Source organism: Lycorma delicatula, chromosome 5 (assembly GCF_047948215.1).
Source record: "Lycorma delicatula isolate Av1 chromosome 5, ASM4794821v1, whole genome shotgun sequence".
NCBI lineage: Eukaryota > Metazoa > Arthropoda > Insecta > Hemiptera > Fulgoridae > Lycorma > Lycorma delicatula.
In genome coordinates this window covers 140,581,636-140,597,540 of record NC_134459.1, presented here as the reverse complement: position 1 = coordinate 140,597,540, position 15,905 = coordinate 140,581,636, and the positions used below count along the sequence as shown (strand labels likewise).

General features: G+C 31.6%; 2 protein-coding genes across 11 annotated transcripts in view; one reads left to right on the top strand and one right to left on the bottom strand.

Annotated features, from left to right (window-relative positions):
• Positions 1-10,434, bottom strand: part of Idua (alpha-L-iduronidase) — a 37,238-nt gene extending 26,804 nt beyond the window's left edge. For 2 of the 6 annotated variants that reach the window (XM_075367191.1, XM_075367187.1), the window contains exons 1-3: positions 9,788-10,434; positions 8,114-8,254; positions 5,978-6,174 (exon numbers count right to left, since the gene is read on the bottom strand). In XM_075367191.1, coding sequence (XP_075223306.1) covers positions 5,978-6,174; positions 8,114-8,254; positions 9,788-9,939 — 490 coding nt within the window. In that variant the 5' untranslated portion in view covers positions 9,940-10,434. Of the gene's footprint in view, positions 1-5,977; positions 6,175-8,113; positions 8,255-8,730; positions 8,867-9,787 lie in introns of all 6 variants that reach the window. The other 4 variants (XM_075367190.1, XM_075367189.1, XM_075367188.1 and 1 more) reach the window with 4 other exon arrangements.
• Positions 10,435-13,358: 2,924 nt separating this feature from the next.
• The window catches only part of Sbp2 (SECIS-binding protein 2), a 33,416-nt gene continuing 30,869 nt past the window's right edge, over positions 13,359-15,905 (top strand). For 3 of the 5 annotated variants that reach the window (XR_012756543.1, XM_075367186.1, XM_075367183.1), the window contains exon 1: positions 13,364-14,181. The gene's annotated coding sequence lies outside the window, so the exon portion shown is untranslated. Of the gene's footprint in view, positions 14,377-15,905 lie in introns of all 5 variants that reach the window. The other 2 variants (XR_012756544.1, XM_075367184.1) reach the window with 2 other exon arrangements.

The following is a 15,905-nucleotide window of genomic DNA, read 5'->3' as shown; positions in this document are numbered from 1 at the left end:
AACCACACATCTCAGAAATGTTCAACCTGAGACTGTACAAGACTACAATTAATTTACATTCATACATATCATCCTCTGTAGTAATACCTATTGGTGGTTCTGGAGGCTAAACAGAAAAAGAAAGAGCTATGCAAACGTAGGTTTTATCAAAGATCAGTACAGTTATCATTTGTGCTGCAGCTGCATTTGATTTTTAATTCACAAAAAAGCTAGCAATACTTTCAGCCAACATAATTGCTCTGTTTTCAGGTCGAATTTTCCTAATAGTTTGCTCTTACTGTACCTATACGTGTTGGTAAGTAATTTAGTTGAAAAGGAGATATACTTTTTGAAATGAAACCCATCTTAACTTGTTTTCCCCAAAATACAAATAAATCAAGTGACACAACTCCTGACATCATTACATTACTGCACTACCAATTGCTATGAAGTAGTCAATTAGGAAACTCATTCTGACCATAGTATGTAGTGGATCAAGCTATGACAATCGACCATAATAACCATCATTTTGACCAACACCATTTTGTGAATAGCCAATTAGTAATCTCTCATGTTTAAGTCCAACAGTAATAAAAAAATGTAATTGCATGGTCATGCCAGAGTCTCTTCCATGGAGAGAATCAGATTATACTAAAATAAAAAGAAAAGACTCTAATTACAAAGGAAATCCACAGCTTCACAACTTAAAGACTGAAGCCTTGGTCAGGCTTCTAACTACAATCACAGATGGTGAGCCAAAATGGTCCATTCAAAAACCTCAAGGTAAAAATTTCCAGGAGCTTATTAATCAAATGGCTTGTTTTGAAATCAACCCATTAAAGTTGATGGCAGTATTCCTCGACTGCCATTGCTGACTACCCAGGCAGCTGGCTTACTAAATATCCCTAATCAGGCTCTAATTATAACTTTTTTTTATATAACCTCCAAGACCACCGTTAGGTATTTCTTCAGAGGATGAGATGAATGATTTGTAGCTCTTTACTCTACCACTCACACCACAGAGGCCAGCCCAATTATATAACTACCTAAAGACAGTGGTAATAAAGCATGAGGTATTACACGTTCTTGGCCAGAACACCGGAGAATGGAACTATCAGTAGATGTTACCACCACAGAAGTAAAATTTTCTGCTAGGTCATCCAATGGGAGCTCATCCAGGCTCAGAGAAAAGATATTTCAAGCCTGGACTCTTCCATGAACATCGTGCAGTCCATCCATCAGTTCAAAAAGTATTAGCTGACCATCCCAGACCAGCCCAGGATTCTACCAGGGATATTTCTACCAATGGTAATGTCAATATTAGTGCCATGAAAGGCTCTCCATTTATCAACCATGCCGATGTAGGTGGCCAACTGGTCTGCAACATTAAAGACTTCAAAATTGTGCTGCACGATGAAACCAATTCACCACTAAAATCAGTGATGCCAGTGTGCCAAAAAAGTGACTTGGCTTTAACATTAGCGCCTACAAGGATTGGATAATTGCCTATCAATCTAAGGATCCTATCCCATCTTGCCAGATGTTCCTCAGTGGGATCCCTATACTGGAAGTATGAGCTGAAAAAAATCAAGTCCTGACCATTAATGACAAGCCTGACCACTACATGATGTATGTCAGAAGCCTGTCACACAAAGACACTATCAAGTGACCTCCTACACGGATAGCAGACATGCTATTATATCCTATGTAAAACTTTTTCCAGCCATAAAAACCTGGCACATCATCCTTTATCATATAAGGTGCTGCAGGAAAATAACACTGAGGTTTCATCACTCAACAATTTCACCTAACTCAACTTGGACTACATAAGCACCCTGGGCATTCAGTTGACCAAACTTAACCATCAAGAGATTTAAAGTATAGCTCAACTGTTCGCAAGTAACAATCACATTTTCTACTAACAACTGAGTGCTTATGATTCTTATGCAACCTTTTGCAGTTCATGCAGGTTGGAGCCTCTGACTTCTGTGGACAATCATTGCATTTGTGGCCTTCCTTGCCACAATGCGCAGAGACCAGTGTAAATTTACAAAATTTGGCTCTTTGGCAACACCTCAAGGTATTATTTAACCTGACTGGATCCAAAGTCAAAAAATAATCTACCCTCAGATGTAAACCTCTGAAAGAGGTTTACATCAAAAACTTACCTCAAAAACTCCATGATATCTTTGAGCACCATGCTTACCTGTTTTAAACCTACATTCCCGCCTAAAACTGGCTTCATCCAAATCGATGTTCTGTTCCCTTATTAGGGTCAGAACGTCCCCATCAGAAAGACTGCGGTCAATATCATAAACAATGATGCCGAGCCTACACATCCTTTTAGGGTCAACTTTTACATTCAATTGTTTGTCGGCTGAAGACTCTGTGATCAACCAGATTATCTCCTTGCAACTACAACTAATCCTTTGTTGGTCTCTCTAATGTTTCTAATTTTAAGCCCATTCTGACTATCATGAAGGGCAACCTGAAGGTCCTTTTTCAATTGACTACTGGGTACAGTCAAGCCCTCCACCTTATTAGCAAAAATAACCTCAGGCTTTTTAGAAACTTGACTGGTTTCAAGTCTTCCCCTGACTTTTTCAGCATACCATTTAGGTTGTACTGAGGTCAGGGCAGACTTCTGGATCAATGTGGCCTCTTTGGGCTTGGAGGCAAGGTTCTCAAACCCTTCTACGTATAGAGAATGCTTCCTGAAACAACTTAAGGCGAGGTAAAAATCTATACTTCATACCCACAGTGACACTCCTAGAGTTTGCCAGATAACTGAACAAGTTATCCAATTGGCATGAACTTCATGGGCCAGCAGGGCAGAACTACCAGGTCTGTCTGCTTCTAGCCCATAGGAATTCATCAACTAAAGGGTTAACTTCCACCTGGGTGGATACCCCTACATCTGCCATCAAGCCTTCATTATCAGAGACTGAGAAGATCGAAAGAAAAAGATCCGAACCCCTCTTCCAGCCAGACTTCCTGCCTACCTCTTGAGTATCTGTCATAGCCGGAGATACCCTGACCTGACAATCTGCGAATATAAATGCTCACTGTCCTATGTAGACCTTGGGTAAGCTCATAAATGTTACTACTATCTGCAGCAAGCCACAGGAAGTCCCCTTCTATATTCTCCTGTCACTCACTGCACCTCTTAGCCACTGCTGGAATGTGAAGTTCAGAAACTGATACACAGTCACGGATTGTAGCCCTTGTTCTTAAAAGAACGCAAGCAGGACTAAAGGGGTAACCCCTTTGCTTGTTACAGGGTCTTACAACCAGAAGTTGTTACCACTCTTTCGCCATGATGAGGCGGGTGCTCGAACAAATCGTATGCCTTGAAACTTTGAATCTCCATGAAACGGAGGAGACATTTCTAAATACATATGATGTAAAACCATTGCAGCAGTACTCAATAAGCAAAAATTCAGAAACTGGGGAAGGTACACATTCGACCACCAGCATGAGGTACTGTGCATACTATACAAACAAAATAAATTTAAAATGATAAAATACAAAAGAAGAATTTAATTAATAACTAATATTCTGCAATTTCAGCAGCTGATGACATCTCTATACTGGTCTAACTCTTGCCAATCTCTTCATCTTTACATAGCAGCCTTCAGCTCCCTTTTTCTTTTTATGTTTAGCCTCCAGAAGCACTGTAAGGTATTACTTTAGAGAATGAATGAGGATAATATGTATGAATATAAATGAAGTGTAGTATAGTATAAATGAAGTGTATAAAGTCACAGGTCGACCATTCCTTAACTGTTTAGTAAATTGAAACCTAACCACCAAAGAACACTAGTATCCACGATCTACATCCACATAAAAGTAACTGCCTAGTAAATCCTAGTAAAGACTAGGATTTGAAGCTTAGAATTCTCGACTTCAAAATGAGCTGATTTACAGTGATGAGTTGATTTGCCTTTAACTCCCACTTTGTCAATCATTTTCACTTTTTTACATTCCCTTCCCATTATTCTTACTATCTGTAATCTTTTCTCTTACAATTTAAAATCCAGCCATACCTGTCTTATCATCAATTACTCTCTCGCAGCATCTCATCATTTTTATCCATTAAGCCTTCAGTCTTTCTCCAGATCCACTTCTAAATGGCTTCTAATTTCTTTTTATCTAGCTTCAGTAATGTCCATGATTAGGCTTATACAATTTCTCACTCCATACACAAAACATTGTCATCCACTCTTTATAAATATTTATCAAGCATTGTGTAAGTTTCAGATCCTATTTTGATATTTTTAGATTTCACATTATGGATGCTTATATGTCTTCATTAATACAGCTTCTCAGATACCTAAATACTCCCACTTTTATCTGCTACTTCCTTTAACCCTTTTGATTGAACCCTTTTGCTGCCGGTCAATAACCATACACTTAACTTATTTAATGTTTATCTTCATTTCTTATTTCTTACAAATTTTGTCCAAGTCCTCTATAATTCAATTGCTCACTGTGTTAAGAAACTGACGTAATATACTATTTCAATTTCATTGAAAAGTGATTCAATAGTTGTAAAATTCACTCGTTAACATGACTGAGAAAGTTCATAGTTCAATAACAATACAAAACTAATATCTAACAACCTTTTAGAATATCTTAATCTATAACCGTCTATTTGCGAGTTTTTTTCATAATAGCACTAAAAGCAATCTTTTTATATTCTGTTTAATGTAAAATTTATCTTTAATAGTTGAAGGTTTACGCTATCTCTGTCTTTCTTGAAATAAACCCTTACTTATCCAGTTTTGTACATCGAACATGCATCAGGGCATGGCAGCCATCCATACTGTGAGTTTAAGTGGTTTAGACTGTTTTTAAGCTAACTTTCTGACTTCATCTTAGACTCTGTTACAGGATATGGTATAATAATTTTTTAGTCAAAAGTTCTTTTTATTTTGATCTAATATATTTAGGTACGAATACCTTTTTTGTTAGTACTGGTTATTTATTATTATTTATCCAGGATATCTCTCAAAGAAATTTAGGCATATTCTGCAAGTGATTTCTATAAAAATTGTCTGTATATTCTTCTCTTGAAAACTGAAAAGGCATTTTTTGAAAATGATACTCAAGTACTAATTATATCGTCTACTTTGAAAGCATAAAAAACTATTCAAATGCAATATATTAATTTTAGTTATTGATCTGCTGTTAATGGTGACAAATTAAAAAATAATTTAAATAAATAATAAAAAAATAAACGATCTACTTATTTAGTTTTTTCTTTTTGTTTGTTTTTATAGTTTATATTGTTTTTGGTTATTTTTTAATACTGAAATGATTTTTATTTCAATTTAGAATAACACAGTATTTTACTGTTCATGTTGTTTTTTATCAAAACTCAAATTTCTTAAATTCTTTTTCATATTGTGTTAGCATTACTTATGTAGATTTTCTAAGAATTAAATTCTCTAGAAATTTCATGAAAAATTGAGTTTTGCAATACCAGTTTTTAGTGTTTTAGAATAATTTCACAAATATTACTACACATACAGGTTCTGGGACCTGATTTATTCAATTTGTCATGTTAAAACCATATGGAAACCACCAATTTCCCACTTAATTTAATTACCAATTATTTTGATATAACTTCATTTTACCCATATGATTCTTTCTTTATTTCCATTTGTACAATATATCCTGAAATTCTTTCAATTTCTTCACAAAACAATTTATATATTATTTTCTTATTTTTCTTTCTTTATTTAATTCACCTTTATTAGTTACCTAGTACGTACATATGATGACTGTTTTAATAGTCCAGATGTGCATTTTGTTTTAAATTTTTATTTATTTGTAAACAGTTACTGAACATTTCCTGCTTATGAATTCCTTTCATTTTGCTTAAAAAATATTTTTCTTTTTAATATCATGCTCTTTTCAAGTTAACATCTATGAGAATCAACTAGTAATTTTAAAAAAATTAATAAGTAAAGAGAAAAACCAAATCGCTACTAACCAATGTACCGAGAAGCAATGGCAGTAATTAGCTGTTTCCACATATCAACTTGAGTGTTGTTATTATTAATATCACTGAATAATTTACCAGGGTTTCCCATCAACTCAAATCCAGGTCTTAGTCCATACTTTATCAGTATTTCCAACAATTCATCTAAATATTGAAAATTGTATTCAACAATACTGCTACTATTTTGCCTGCGTGTAAGAAAACATTTTATTACAAAATCCAATAAATTCATAATCATAAATTACTCCATTCATAAGTAAAGATTTTTCAATACAGTATGTGATACAATCGTATATGTAATATATACAATCTTGTATAGATGCAAATCAAATAAAAATTTAAGGGAATTTATTTTGTTAAAATTCACAGCCTCAGCCTGAATGGATTTTATTACAAATAATTGCAGTAACCTGTCATGGCTTGTGTTACAGACATGATTTCAATGGTCGTAATAAATCCACATCTTGCTCACGTGCAAGGTACATTCAATCGCTTTGCACAACAGAAGAAATTGCTAATATAATCGATCACCAACTTCATTATGTTTAGAATTAAATTTTGCAAGAAAACAAAATGGTGTCACAAATTTAAAGCAGGAAGAAGTTTCTTTTTACAAAAAAAGGGTTGATCTATCAACCCTTTGAAAAAGGGATCTATCGCCATAATAGATTCACAGAAAAAATGAACAAAATGTTTTTGTTGATAGGCAAATACTTCAAAAATTCATAGACAAAAAAATTTATATAAAGTTCAAAAGTATCAAGAACTGTTCTTTAGGAAATTGTTAACAAAAAACCAAGTGGCTATCATGAGCTCTGTGTACATTCAAAACCAAAAATTCTGACATTTTAACATAAACACCATCACTGCAATGCATGCAAGCATTATGAAGATGAGTGTTTTTATGCTGCTATGATAGATGAAACATGAGTATGCCATGGTACATCTAAAAAAATATACCTCCAGAGGATTCGTGCATAACAGTTTATAGCTTGGTTGAATAATTCTCATGCTGGAGAATTTCAGGAATGTAAATATACCATTTGTGTTTGGCTGAAAATGCTCCAATCTGTTAAAGGATTCTATGAGATGAGTACATGATGTCTGTGTAACTTTCCTCTGGATAGGAATATTTGTCTCATACTACAGTTCCTCTGAAAGTAGATCATCCTTTTTCACTACCACATCTTTTCTTTATTCTTAATCCTTCTTTTTGAAATTTGGTTCAAGGGTATAAGTCTGATTCTACAAAATCCATGTTCAGAATGTGCTAAAAGCTTGGACTACAGCATTCTTGGCGATATCTTGGGGCCAATCCTGGGATTCTGTTTCCTGTAGGTCAGTGCAAAGTATTTTTTTTTTTGACTATTAGATAAAGCCAGGCTTCCTAAAACCTAAAAAAAATCAAAATATACCCAGAAACAATTGATAATCAATAAATTGACACCACATACAATTACATTTTTTAGAATATAAAAAAATACTCTAAATATAGTTTTAGTATGAAAAATTATAGTAACCACCACCTGTGACAAGAAGAAACTGCTTTCTGCCTCAAGGAAATACCTTATATACCTCAAATACCTTAAAATTTAAATATATTGTGGTTTTAATACAAACAGCAAGGAATCTCTACTTGAGGAGGAATCTACCTATAAGATATTGTTCATATGCATGTCATGTAAAAATAAGTTGTTGCAAGCCTTTAAATGAGAAGTTTCTGCTCAACCTTCTCCTAACCCCAATTTTCTATCAAGTGAATATATTTTCTTAAAAATGTTAAAAAGAACAATTGCAACTGGCTACAAAACCTTCTCATGACAACAGTGAGATTTGTAATGATGATACTGTTGTCATGTCATTATACAGAACAAGTAGGAAGACTGCTAAAATATTAAAATTAATAAACTTTTTACCAGCTCACAAATCTATTAAGGATTAGGCCATCAATGGCCTAAAATATATGTCTAATAAATATGACTAAAAATAAATAAAGATGTGTTTCAAAATAATTATAACTCAATCCAAAATAAAATGCTTTAAAAATATTTTTTTTATTGCTAATATTTTATTTATTGATATAATATTGCTTTCTCAATACCCCTATTTATACAATATTTAACTTACCTAACATGAATTAGATCCAGTAGCCAATGTATTCTAACTTGAGTGATTCCATTAAAAGGCAATGATCCAATTAAAGCCAAATTAATCTTAACATCTTCCGATGTTAAGTAATTAAATGCTTCTTCACCTGATGCTGGTGGACTAAAAATACACACAACTTAAGAAGAAACAACATAATCAAGTTTATAGAAAAAATAAAATTCAATTGCTTTATAGGTGATGCATGTATATACGTCAACATACAAATTTTTTAATTCTTGTTTTATTAATTAAAAAATAAGTGTTAACCATCACTTGAATGATCGATCACATAGACAAACATTTATTTCATTATACTTGTTTCAATAAAAGTAGTATAAAAAAAATTACCCGCTCTCTTACTAGGTGGCCAGTGACTTCTACTAGACTGCTTTCAAATGTTATTCTGTGTCATTAACTACAGTAGATGATACTCACATAAATAAGTTAATATAAAAATATTGATATAAAAGCACAGTATGTGCAAAAGAAGAGCTCAATATTTTAATTAGCTGTAGCAGAATTTTTACTATCATCAGAAATCTTTCACAATAATAAAAACACAAATTTAGTTAATATTAATAATTTTGTTGATGTACCTGTCAGCACTGAGTTTTAATCCATAAGAAAGTTGCTTTTCTTTTCTCATTTCTTAACATTACAAAAGAATAAGATTAGCTTATTGTGGCAGGACATTACTCACATGAGAGTACAGTGCTTGCATAATGAATAGAGCTAAAAGTAAAGAAAAAAATTTGAAAGCTAAACAAATTAAATATTATGGTCATTAATCATAATAAATACATGCCAATCTAATAAATTATCTAATCTATATTTAATATAATATTATCTAATAAATAACATCTGATGGTGTTTAAATTCATGATTTAGAGAACCAGTTTATATTAAACATAAAATCTGGCATTTATCCTTACTTCTACCCTCCAATTTGTAGGGATATTTTTCTGACATTCCTGTATAATCAGGTTATAAAGGATGTACCAACCCAGGACTCAGAATTTCTCGCTAAATATTCTTCAAGAATACATTTTTAAAAAATCAAAAGGTCTCGTCTCATTTATTTATTAACAAAAACAATTATTTATTAATAAAACAATTTAACAAATTACAAATTCCTTGGAATAAGCTATATTCGATAATATAAATATTAAACAAATTGATCTTTCATGTCAGTAAATTGTTTATCAAAACTGTCAACTTCATTACATAACAGTTGTACCTAAAAGACTTTAAATATAAAAAACAGAACATATTACATATTTTTAAATTGGGTTTTATCGTCATGATGTTAAAATTTTGTTTTATCTTTATGACAATACAGTTACTATATCTTACTGTACACTGGGGTAGTGATGTACAACCTGACCTCAAATTAATCATTGATTTTTTAACACAAAATATAAGTATTTTATCACTAATAAAAAAAATCAAATGTGCAATCATAATTCATTATTTTACAAGGTTTGGTAATATTTAGTTAAATCATTTTTAAACACCAAATACATTTTAATGAAATTACACACATAATAATTAAAATAACAGAGAAAAGATGACAGTTTTTATCTTAGTAGAATTTATATCTTAATATTAAGATATTACATCAATAGTAAGCAATTCAGTAATAGTTTACAGTACCTGAAACCTGTACTATCCCAGAAACGTGAAAGTTTTCCGATTGGTTTTATAGTGTTGATTTCTACCCTTAGCTGAGCGTTACAATTAATTATTAAACTCATTAAAAGAATAACAGCAGTGAAACTACTAAATTGTATACGAATAAAACTCATTATTCAAATAGTCATTACCACCAAAATAATCGACAATACTGTATTGTAATACAGTCGATCATAAAAACAATAACGAAAACACAGAATTCTTAGCGGACGCAAACGAGTTTCCTATAGCTCGTAGATATGATCTTGAAACTGAACGAAACGCGAAGATATCGGGATATTTATATCATCCCCTATTAATTGCGAGCATAGATATCAGTCCCTTGTTGCTGGACTAAACGTCCGTATTTATGTATTCCAATATCTAGACTGGATTACAGCTTTCAAGTTAATAGACACTAAATGTAACACAGGATAATTTTACTTTTAACTAGGGTCAAATATTTATTTACAGAAGTACCTTTCAGTTGAAATAGTAATTATAGCTGCCATTTTCAAAATTGAAAAACACTTCATTTGTTTTAAGAGTCGATATACTGAACAGTATCTGGTTACTTTCAAGCTTTAAATGAAAAATTAATTTTATTAAATGTTCCCTTACATCCTACTTCTTTTACTCATCATCCTACCCTAATAGCTCAAGTCAATGGAGGCTGAACTCTAAAAAAAATTAAATGAAATAACGTTTAAACCTTCAATAAAAATATACTACTATTGAAAAAAGTTAAATATTTATTAATTTACGTCAATAGGTTGTCAAGAGAAGTCACTTAGGATTTCTCAAGTAACTATCATTCTGTGTTTAATTTTATATTTTCTGAGAAATTTTTCTTAAACGCATTATAACTACTCCAAGTTATTAAGATGGTAGTGTAATGCATTTATACAGTTGCGAAGTTTGGTATTAAAGAATTCGAATCAAAAACTAGGTATCGAAATCAGCACCGAGCTTTGCCTAACGTAACGTGTTATAATTGTCCGTTGCAGAGCTCCAGCATCGAGTGAATCCGAGTAACTGAACTGATAAATAGTTTGTTCAAATTAAAATTTCACTTAGCCAACTTTTTTTTCACTTAGCCTCCGGAACCACCGTAAGGTATTACTACAGAGAATGATATGTATAAATGGTAAATGAAGTGTGGTCTTATAGTCTCAGAATGACCATTTCTGAGATGTGTAGTTAATTGAAACCCAACCACCAAAGAACACTGGTATCCACTATCTAGTATTCAAATCCGAATAGAAGTAACTGCCTTTACTGGGATTTGATCCTTAGAGCTCTTGACTTCAAAATTAGCTGATTTGCGATGACGAGTTTAACCACTAGACCAACTCGATGGGGTTTACATAGCCAACTATTAACAATGTGTAAAGTATATAGTTTTATATAAGACATTCCTTCTTTTTGTTCACAATAATGAAAAGCCGATCTTCGTAGCGGAGTGATAGCGTCTTTGTTCTTTCATCCGGAGGTCCCGGGTTCGAGTACCGGTCAGGCATATTTTTCACACGCTACAGAAAAAATATTCATTTCATCCACTGGTAGCTGCTGGTACCAGTTGAAATAAATATAAGAATATTGGGGAGTTAAGGGAGTTAAGCTTTCTCTCCTTCAACTCAGTTTCTGTTATAAAAATTCAACAGATCTATTCATTATTCCGAGGAAGAGATTGTAGATAATAGATTGTTTAAAAAAACTACTTACAAAAAACTGACGAATCGATTCTAAAGAAATAAAAATTCTCGGACGCTTATCAAGAAACGTAGACACGATTATAATGTTGCCGAAAATGTCTGTAACTGTTAGAGAAATCGAAATGAAACTTCATGGATTCAATTTTTTAACATGCAACATGTGTTTTTTTTCATCACAAAGTTGGTTTAATAATGCTTATATAAGTTATTGTAAAATCGATTGTAATTTATATCTTTATCAAAAGCTAAGTAGAAAATATTTAACTTAATAAAATAAACCTAAATTTAACAAAAATATTTATATGTTTAATATTTTCAAAACCACTAACTTGAAAATACTAAACGATTACTTTTCAGAAGAATGGGTATTTTTCTGCCAAAAGCCTTTTGGACCAAATTTAACTCCTACCTCAGCAAAAGCCTGATAGTTCTTTTGTTAATGGTGACACACAATAAATAAATAATTTATTTTCCCATATGTAGAGAGGCTCAATATCCCCAGTGGTAGCTTTTGGATACAATATTGACGAAGCTGATGATTACTTCTAGAGACCTTGGAAAGAAAAAAATTCCATTAATTAGAAATTGAATCGTTTGATTTTTAAGAAGTTTATGTTATCTCATTTCGTCATGCTATCCAACAAAATCACTAAATGATTTCATTTTTTAGTAATTAAAATTGATTCAAATTTTGAACCTGGGATAACTAAATGCAAATTCAGACACATAGCTTTTAGCTCTCCCATAAGCTTATTGCGCTCTCCTCTCCAGGTAGTAATGACGTTTTCTTTTATTAATTCTGATTGTTTTTCGCTTGTAACATAACCTTTCGCTTGTCTCACTTGTCTTTTTAATTCACAAGTACCAAGTTATAATCGAAATAATACTTTGTCCTCTCTCTACACTAGATACCAAGGTGTAATCAGATAGTATATATAATCACAAATACAGATTTTCGACTAAATGGTGCGCAAAAAAGTGAAGTTGCGATGCCACCGTACAGAGTCCGCCAATCTCGCCTAACTTTCACTTCAAGCTTCCTCAAAACAGTTGGTGTCCATCAACTAGGAAACTAGTTACTATAATGAGACTTCGTGTTTTGATTGTTTTTATTTCGTTTCAATGTAGCTTTGCATTATAATTTTTATCTTAATTATATTATTGTAACTAAAATACAGTGATTTAGTTGAAAATATGTTTAACTCAGTGCGTTCGTATAAAGATTACGCAAACATAAATAAATAAATCTTTTATTCTGATCGATACTTAATAATCCATCACACAAATCATACTAGTAATGAGTAGATGTGCTAATTTACAGATAAAACTTCCGAACTGTCCCCTCCCCGTAATTTAATCTTTTAAAATTGCAAATGTTCTGATGAGTTTTTTGTGTTTTAATGTACTCTTAGTTTAATCTGTACTTTCATAAATTGTTATTAAGATTTATTAGGTCGTTCTCTTAAATTTTCTTATAATCCTGTTTCAGTTTTGTTTGTTGAGAATGTCAGTAAAAATATTAAAATGTACGTTTACTTTAATATGGTTATGCATATCTAATTAAATTATAACTTAAGTTTTCACCCCTCTTGCCAACGGGTGTTGAAACCAAGCGTGGTTAGGTACCCACAAAAATCTATGGTTGTCAGACCATCACGCCACTTATGTCACTAGCTGCTCCTCGAACACTGTACGTAGCGTCAAGTAACCAGTCTGCACTCATACCTGACCCAAGTCGTTTGTGTCTGGATGGACTCTCTCAATTCTTGTTCGGATGAACATTACTTTAAGTTTTATTTAGTTGTTTGCTATCTTTAACGTTAAGTTATAAGTTACAAGTGTTATGTTACAAAATTATTTTAAACCGGTAAGACGGTGTACAATTAAACAATCCTTCATTAATCAACAAGTTGTTGTCTTCATTCATCATCTATGAACACATACAGTCCACCCTCGTTCTAAAATCTACCGCAACGCTATTAGTCAAGGACGTCCCGTCGACGTCGCAACAAACTTATTCGTCTTAATTTTCTTAATAGTGAGTCACATTCAGAATTACGTAAGAATACATTCGTCAATTTTCCAGTACCGAAACATTCGATTTTATATAATAGCAGACCGCAAGAACGTAGTACACACCGCAGGCTATTACATGACAATGTTATGAAAAAAAAAACACATTAATTTGATGTTTACATTGACAAGAAGTAAAACTTAAATTTTTCACGTGAAAAATGTTTAATTTTTCTTGTGAATTTTATTTTTAGCGACTTATTTTGTCGCCGTTTACCTATGTATATCCAAAAGCAAGAACTGTCTTCGTGCATCTAATTTTTATAATTTCGGTTATATTTTATATGTTAAAATGAAACGTAGGCCAGACTTTAAGTCAAAACAAATTTTATGTGAAACGGCAATTTTTTATTTCTCCCAAAAAGCAGTACCGAACTACTTTCCGGCAGCAGTTCACTCTAGAAATATGACAGTCATCGCAAATAATTTGTGCTACTTTCCGCTAGGCAGCGATAATTTCCGATATAAGTTACTATCAAAGTGCAGAGTGTGTAAGTGTGTATCGTACTAACGTCTGTATTTCTGTGATATAATTTATTCCGTGTTACTGAGGGTTACCAGTTTTGTTAGTGTGAAGATTATTTTGAGGTTATATTTTGTTTTAAACTTTTTTATGATGTGTGAATTAAATTAATTTTTCCAGTATTTAATGTGTATTACTGACATTGGCTTATTAAATGTTTAAACTGATAAAATACATCGTTCGTTATCAGTGACGATTATAACCTTCATAACCAAACTATCACATGAATGAGATTAGTTTGGTTATGAAATTTGCTACAAGTTAGTATATCTAGCCCTTAGTATTACAGCAGTTTAATCTTTTACTTTGTGTCTAATTTGATTGTTTGTTTGAAAACAATGAGTGTGAAATTGTAAAGCCTTTTTTAAGAATAATGTTAATGGCATTAAATTATTGTATCTTTAATTTGTAAAAATACATTTTAACTTAAAAAACTTGAACAATTGCTGTAGATATCATTATAGAGAGAGAGAGAGAGAGAGAGACTTACTTTTACTTTTTTCTGTTACAGAAAATAAATCTGAACACCATTGATTAAAATTTTGCCTAGCTAAACAGAAAAATTCAAATCAAATTAAATTAGAGAGCTAAGTAAAGAAAGAGATTACAGCAGAATTGTGGCATCTTAGCCATAAATTAGTTTTCTCTGTTAATACAAAATGAATTAATTTTGGACAAAATTAAAAAATGGAAAGAGATGGTTTTCACCATTTTTAATGTGTGACCTTTTTGTATTGCAGTCTTAGAAAATTGAGCTTTAGTATGATAAAAGTACATAAGTTATTAAAAATTCCAAAATTATAAGTTGTCAGATTTAGAGGTGGGATATTCAACATATTTTCCAAAGTTTTTTGCCACATATCTTGAAAACCTAGACTGAAAAAAGTTGAAGATTGTCATAAATATATATATTAACTTAGCAAAATCAGTTTTTTTTTTGTTATTGTATTTTTCCACATTCTCCTCTGTACCAATTATATCAAAGACAAAAGTATACACAGTTTTCCACCAACAGTACAGAATTCAACAATGTCTTTTATCTTATGCTTATTGTTTTTCCATGTTAAGGGTGCTTTTGAGGGTTTCCCTCATCGTCGGTTAATAAAATTTTTTTAATAACGCAAATTAAACTTAAAACATTAAAATTGTCGCATATTATAAAAATATGTAGTCAAAAAATTAAAATAAAATATTTCATGTGGCCAGCCACATATACAGTAACTAACATTACTTAAAATTTTATGTAATAAATTGTACGAATTTGTTATCTATGGCAGTTTTAGTAAGTAAGTCATCATCAAAGTCTGTCTGTACATTAATCAAGTTAAACTTTTGTCTATACATGTATATATAATGTTTTTCTAAAATATTTCATTTCCTGTTATTATTATCACATCATTTTACAATTTTTATTGTTTTTAAATTTGTATTTGAGTCGGTGCTTAAGTATTTATTAATTATTAAATGATCTGCAAGATTGGAGAAACCTAATTTATTGTTTGTATAAGAACTAAAGTGTTCTGAAAATCTTGTCCTAAATGATCCAATAGTTTTCCCAATATAAATTTTGTTATAAACATTGCATGTTATTTTATAGATACCACACAAATTATTACGATCATTTTGCAGAACACTAGATCTTATAAAAACAGTAAATTAGGTTTCTCCAATCTTGCAGACTATTTAGTAATTAATAAACATTCAAGCAGCGACTCGAATACAAATTTAAAAACAATAGAAATTGTAAAATGATTTGATAATAATAACAGGAAATGAAATATTATGTGCA